This window comes from Camelina sativa, chromosome 7, assembly GCF_000633955.1.
Source record: "Camelina sativa cultivar DH55 chromosome 7, Cs, whole genome shotgun sequence".
In the NCBI taxonomy this organism is placed as follows: Eukaryota; Viridiplantae; Streptophyta; class Magnoliopsida; order Brassicales; family Brassicaceae; genus Camelina; species Camelina sativa.
In genome coordinates this window covers 12,794,325-12,801,988 of record NC_025691.1, presented here as the reverse complement: position 1 = coordinate 12,801,988, position 7,664 = coordinate 12,794,325, and the positions used below count along the sequence as shown (strand labels likewise).

The following is a 7,664-nucleotide window of genomic DNA, read 5'->3' as shown; positions in this document are numbered from 1 at the left end:
TTCTTGTTATTATTATTTTTCTTTTTGAAAATTTTTAACGCTGCTTTCATTAATAATTTGCACCTTCAGTTTTAGCACCATGCATGCTAATACAATAGTTTGTACCTTTCCTCGTACATATATATATATATATATATCTGTACAATTATATATGTCAAAATCAAATGATCATTCTAGATACAATGACTCTTTTTTTAAAGTCTTCACGTATACAAAACATAGGACAATAAGGCCTTTTTTTTTACGAACGTTCAAGTATATCCACCAAAATAACCACATGGATATAATCAAGATATGGTCACTTATTAGTGGTGATGACCAGTTAAATTAAACACAACTTACTCTAACCGGTCATCACGTACGTGTGGAGTTGTTTTTGCATATTTTGCATATTTTTTTAAAATTAGAATTTTTTTACGTAAACCTCTACTCAGACCTGCATGAGTGATATATACAAGAAAAAAATTAAGATATAATTTAGATAAGTGATATTACGTGTGTATTATTCTAAAATAATCCAAATATTTCCAATTGTTTGTTTAGGGGTGTTAAATCAAATTTAGATTCGGCTTTAGTTTTATTTATTTCACATATTTAACCTAGATGTATATAATTTGGAATGAGATACTCGTCTTGGTCTGTATGCGTCAAAAAATTTCGTTCGATAACCGTTTTCTTTTAAATAATTACATGTTAGACTATATTTATTATAATAGATTTAGACCGAATACCCGTATTCTCTATTTATAACCGAATACCCGTATTCTCTATTTATAAATTTTATTTTTATTAACTTTAAATGTTAATCTGGTATAACATACATAATTATTTGAATGCATAGCAGTTTGATATTTGGTTTAGTTTCACTTCTAACAAACACAAATGAATGCTGATTTTTTAAAATATCAATAAAGAAGACAACTAAAAACTAAATAGAAAGACTATGAGAGAAATTGATCTTGTCCTTACGCATGATAAAAACTAAACCATAACCCTATTTTGGACCGTAGCCGTATATAACATTAAGAAATCTTAACTGTTAATCGTAAATATATGGTTAAATTTATATTAATTGTAACCATTAATTTACTGTAATCCTATCAAAACTGTTGGTCAACCAGATAGTTAAACTATAATTTTTTTTACCGTAATAAATATACTAATAATTATTTATTTAATATAATATAGGACATATAATATAATATATAGATATACGATTACACTGAAAGAGCATATCAATTGAAAATAAATAATATCAACCATATCATATCATCAAATAATATCAATTGTATCATATCATCAAATAACCACAACCGTATATAACCATAACCGATAGTTAATAAACCGTAATTCTACCCGTGGTCATGCCTGCTTGTCCATACCCATCATGTTGCATATCATAGAATTTTCAGATGACCTAAATATAATTGTCAAGCGATTAAACTCGTCTAATATGTGTAATTGCAACGTTTATTTTTCTTTTGACCCGAAAAAATCCCATTCCTCGTCATTCACATGAGTAAATAGTATGTGTGCATATGTTCTGATTGAATTCTTGTTTCCAAAATTTTCGTCACGTATTTTGTCATACATGAATATAACCATACAAAATTCTCATAACCTGATTATTATAGAACTAATTTGAACGATTTCCTAAAATATAATACATCTGTTGTTTAGTCTTCCTCTTGATATGTAAATTGAGTCAGTTTGGCAAAATGGATATTTGATATGATATTTTTTGTTGATCCCTTTAGTGTATTCCCCAATTAATAGTATAGATTTACTTCAATTTTTGAATGAAATATTCCTTAGTTATACTAATGACAATTTAATGTAAATCCTTTATATATTGAATGATATTCGAATCTTTTACCATTAGAGCTTTATAAAATTATTAGAAAGGTAATATTATTTATATTATTGAAGATATGATTTTAAATATATATATTTTTACATTTCATAATATAGTTATATTATTATATTTCAATACATAGTGAAATTAATTTAATTTTGAAAATATGTAGGGATAATATTTATCAATTTTTGAATAATATTTACCAATTTCAGAATTTTTAGGAGCAAAATATTATGAATATAGATAATTGAATATCAGTGGTAGTTGAGAAAAAATAATAATAATATATATATATATAGCAGTGGTAGTTTTATGTTGGGTATGAAGCTCTCTGGTGATGACATATCAGTTTTTTCTCCAGAATGTTTCTCTTTTAATATATAGGAAATTTAAAAAATAGATATAATAGTAATATATATCTTAAAATGTAGAAAAAATATAATTATAATGTATTGTATAAAACTGAATGAAAACCAAAAAATAAAGCATAGAAAAAAAAGAGTATAGAGAGAAAGAGGTGAAATATGTTTAGTTTAGTGAGAGACTAATAAGTAATTTTGAAGAAAAATAATATAGGAATAGTATAAAGTAAGTGTGTTTGTCGTTAAAGTGTGAAAAAAAATAAGTGTGGATGCAAATTTCTCGTAACATAAACCAAAAAGGAACCAACCAGATACTATGTAAAATCAGAAAATAAGAAATACCAAACACCGAACCGCGATTATAAACCGGGCGAAAATAATAAACCGGAAATTGGAATTTCGAGAAACCGGTCCATCATTTTCTGAGAATCCGATAATAGTCCTTGTTTCATCACAAGGCACTTCTTTCTTCCTCTCTCCTCCTACCAAGAAAATAAAATCATCATCGTCTTCATCTTCCATATCTATCAGGATCGATCCTGCTTGAGATTCGTTGCTAAACCGTCCTTCAATTTGTTCCAAGATTCTTAATTTTGTGGGCAGAGAGAGAGAGAGAGATGGACGCTGATTCCAAGAGATTTCTAGCTACGCTTCGATCCCGATCTGGTGAGAATTACAGTATAGCTTATTTCAACTTTGATTTAGAGCTTGCAGCCATCAAGAAATGAAATTTCAATTAAAAATACGAACTTTTTTATCAGTCTGATGCATATATCATGGTTTCTTGATTTTGGCTCAAGAAAATGTTTTTGATAGTTATGTTCCTTTTTTTCCTAGCTTATTTCTTGCTCTAGTTTGAGTTATGTAAGAGAAGCTCTTGAACTTGTTGTGTTTTTGGAGCTCGAACTGGAAGAGATGTTTTTTGCTTCTAAATAAGACTGTGAAATTTGATGTTCCTATCTTATCTATAACAACAAGAAGGGTAGGTTCAATTTTATTAGTCCTCTCTTATTCACAGATCTTTAGGTATTGGTATTTGGTTTTAAGTTGTTTCATTTTATGTTTAAGGTTGCTTTGTTGCTGAGAAAATGCAGGAATATAACCTAAAAAAAAACATCTTTCTCTCTGGATACTAGAGGAATGTTACCTTTAAGCTTGTTCTGTATTTGAATTTTGTGTACTATTAAGTTGTGTCTTTGATTTCTTTTCTACATTCATAAGTCTAGAATTTGGTCTAGTCTTGGTTTTTTCGTTCATACTGTTTGTTTCTTGGCTAGGTGAATTATTTTATGCTTTGCAAGATCATTCTCGTAATTTTATATGATCTTTTTTGTATTAAAAAAATGCAGAAATGTTAATGGGCTTTGAAGAAATAGATGGAGATGATGTTTCCCAGGAGGAGTTTGCTTGCCCGTTCTGTGCAGAATCGTTTGATATCATTGGTTTGTGTTGTCACATAGATGATGAACATACTTTAGAGTCAAAGAACGCGGTATTGCTCTCTCGATGTATTCTGCCATGCAATTCTTTTACATCGATAATGTTTTAAACAATCAAATCCATTATTTTGCAGGTATGTCCTGTTTGCTCTCTAAAAGTGGGAGTTGATATCGTAGCACACATAACACTTCACCATGGAAGTTTATTTAAGATATCCTTTTTATTCAATTTATACACATATAACTTAAACAGATTCTCTTAGTTCTTACCACATTGCTCTGTTGAATTCCTTAATGAGAGTTTTACTTGCAGCGAAAGAGGAAGTCACGAAAAAACGGTACTAATTCAACACTTTCATTTCTTCGGAAAGAGCTAAGAGAAGGAGATCTACAGAGGTTGTTAGGATTTACTTCTCGTAATGGTTATGTTCCTCCACCAAGTGGAACTCCTGATCCTCTAGTGTCTTCATTTATATCACCTACACGAACGCAGAGTTCTCCTGTGACACGCCAAACCAAAAAAGTATCCGAGGAGAAACATATCGAGTGGTATAGTTTCTATATCAGCTTATTTATTTGTTTTTTTTTAGTGTTTTGTGAAAGTTTAGTCTCTGATTAGCATTTGGACTTGTTCAGCAAGAGACAAGTGTGCATCTCACCCGTCTCATCAAAAGACCGAGAAGAGAGGAGGCATAAGTCAGAGTTTGTTCAGAGGCTCTTGTCATCAGCCATTTTCGACGAGGTCTGATCAAAAAGCAAATACAAAGATTGAGAGAACGCAGAGGAACTAATTCTGCAGAATCAGACTTCAGAGAATCTGGTATATATATATATATATATGAACCTCTGTGTTGTGTAACAGAACCCACAAACATATTTTTCATTGGAATCTTGATTCAACTGTGTGTAGGTTTCGAGAAAAAAAACAGTGGATGTGATGAGAAGAAGAAGACGGAGAAGAGCAAGATGCAGCTATGTTATCTATATCTATGTATTGTGTATGTTTTAAGTAATAAACCAGAAGAAGATGCTACTTAATACATTGCGGAGAACTGTGTTTTCTAAAGTTTATTAAGCCATTGAAAAAGTAAGATAAGAGGAAGAAGAATAAGTTCTCTCGTCTGTAGCATATAATCCAATATGTTATGTATTGTGTCTTTTGAAATAAAAAGATGTTCACTCTTGTAAGCTAGTTAAAGTGTGTTTGAGAAACCACGTATGGCGTATGAACATCTGTTGATGATGGTGGTCTACAGTATTGTTTACTTTGTGTTTATTTTGAAGTGTCATTAAGCCTTATGGTTTAGTGGTTAATGATTAGCCATGTTGTTTTTAGTACTAGGGTTTTGGTAGTCAATGTTTAGAATTAGACTTGCGGCTGGGTAAAAGTTCTTGAACCGATCTTTGGGAACCCGAATTTAAAACCGAATCATAGAATAACCCGAAAAAAAAAATTTAGAACCTGTGGAAAACCGAACTAAACTAACCAAAAATAATACTCCATCCGTTTCATAATATAGGATGTTTAGATAAGTATTTTTATTTCATAATATAGTATGTTTTTAATTTTCTATGCAAATTTTAGATTAATTTTATATTTTATATTATGCAGTCTTGTTTATGATTGGTTAAACTTTTTAAAAGTAATTATTTATTAATATGCGTGTTTTAACTCAAACATCTTATATTTTGAAACGGAGGGAGTACTATGTTTAACTTAAAATGTATATTTCAAAATTTTAAATATATATTAAAAATAGGAATATTTACATTCTAACACACTTTTCTATAAAAAATTGCATTATAACACACTTTTTAGATCACCATACAATTTTCTTATAATGTTTTTACTTTCTTACCCTCTAATTCTCTCTCTCCAAACACATTACTTCTCAACACACATCTTTCTTTTATTTTTTATTTTTTACTCTATTTTCTTTCCTTTATCTTTCTTTCTCACCCTCTCTAACTCTCTCTCTATTTCCAAATAATTTTTATTTTATTTGTTTATCTTACTCCCTTTCTTTGATATATGTGTTTGAATAATCTTGAGTAGTCGATAACAATATATATATTTCTTAGCCACATTTATATCTTTTTAAAATTTTGTATTTTGATATATTTATCATCTACAAAATCAAATCCAGATGCTTATATGTTTATGATTATTTAGTTTCATGTTCAATATATATAATATCATCCATCAAATCTTTTTCATATGTTATTGATCATCAGTTTTATGTTTTCTAGTAAAAATTCTTCAGATTTGGCTACATTTGTTACAATTACTATGAAATTAAATTTATGATTATGGTTTATGATCTAAAATTTAGGATTTGGGGTTTAGGGTTTAGAGTTTTAGGGTTTAGGGCTTAGAGATTTAGGGTTTAGAGTTTAGTATAGGATATAATGAACGGTTTCATGCTTAGGTTTTTAGGGGATATGACGAGGTTAAAATTGTTTGGTAGTTAACAATGACTAATTCACCAAAACACAAGTAGTTTTTAGTGGACGTGTATAATTTAGCGTCCATGTGGACTTGATTTTATGGACATAAAAGATTAAAACCGTTTGATAGTTTACCATGACTACTTTACTAAACCACAAGTTCTTTAACTAATTAGGTATTCATATGTTTTTTTTTCTCTGGTCATCCAAAATACGTATCCATCTATGCATGTTAACTATCCAAATAATAGCGAACAACATCAATGAATTTGGAAATTTATAAAGAATGTAATGCAAGAAGTCAAAAATTTGGTCTAATTTAAGGTTCAGGGTTTACAGGTTGGGGTAGGTCAATTTCATGTTTTATAGTAAAAGATCTTCATATTTGCTATGAAATTAAATTTATGATTATGGTTTATGATCTAAGGTTAAGGTCTAAAGTTTAGGATTTAGGTATTAGGGTTTAGGCTTTAGGGTTTAGGGTTTAGGGTTTAGGATTTAGGGTTTAGGGTTTAGGTTTTAGGGTATAGGGTTTAGGGTTTAGAGGTTTAGGATAGGATATAATGAACGGTCTCATGCTTAGTTTTTAGGAGATATGATGATGTTAAAATTGTCTGATAGGAATTTTGTTGTTGTTTCTAGTAAGGGTATAATAGTCATAAAATTAATGAATAGTAGAAATTAGGGAGATTTGCACAATAACACATTTTATCTAAAACTTGACACACTTTTTGCTATTAGAACACTTTTTGCATCATATTTTATACTATTCATTAATTTTATGACTATTACCCTTACTAAAAACAACAAAAAAACAAATATTTTTGTCTCCTTTCTCGTTCTTCTCTCTTTTCATTTTTTGTCTTTTCTCTTTTTTTCCTTCTCTTTTTTTCATTGGTTGTTTTTTTATTATTCTCTATATCATAAACTTTAGATCATCAACCATAATCATATATTTAATTTCATAGCACTTTTAACAAATATAGCCAAGTCTGAAGATATTTTACTAGAAAACATGAAACTGAAGAATTTTTGACTCTTTGTGTTAGATTTTTTATAAATTTCCAAATTCATTGATGTTGTTCTTAATTGATAAAGAAAAATTTGAGAATTATATCACTGGTTTTTGTGCTAGAAACACTTGGAAAAGCAGAAAGATTGAAACTCTTTAACCAAGTGTTAACTAGAATTGTCCACTTTTTTCTATTCTTCACTTTTTTCTTTATCTTTTTTCTTTTCTTGTTTATCTCTTTCTCTCTTTGTAATCATTTTATTTAATTATTATGACATATATTTTCAATTTTGTTTTTATGATTCATTATAATTTTATTTTTTCTACATTTTAAGATCCATGTAACTATATTTAAAAATTAATAATTGTATTACATATTATCCAATTATAGTTGAATATTTGTAAATTATTATGTGGATACTTATTTGTGGATACTTTTTTATGGATACTTATTGTGGATACGTTTTTGTGAATATTTTTTTTGTGGATACTTTTTTTGTGGATACATAAGAATGCCTAATTAACATAATAATGCATTATTAATA

The 7,664-nt window shown here is 28.7% G+C and overlaps 1 protein-coding gene across 1 annotated transcript; it reads left to right on the top strand.

Annotated features, from left to right (window-relative positions):
- Positions 2,684–4,788, top strand: LOC104701037 (protein DEHYDRATION-INDUCED 19). The gene is made up of 6 exons (XM_010416667.2): positions 2,684–2,886; positions 3,570–3,712; positions 3,794–3,871; positions 3,967–4,208; positions 4,296–4,479; positions 4,570–4,788. The coding sequence occupies exons 1-5, from the start codon at positions 2,838–2,840 to the stop codon at positions 4,405–4,407; spliced, it is 624 nt and encodes a 207-aa protein (XP_010414969.1). The 5' UTR covers positions 2,684–2,837; the 3' UTR covers positions 4,408–4,479; positions 4,570–4,788.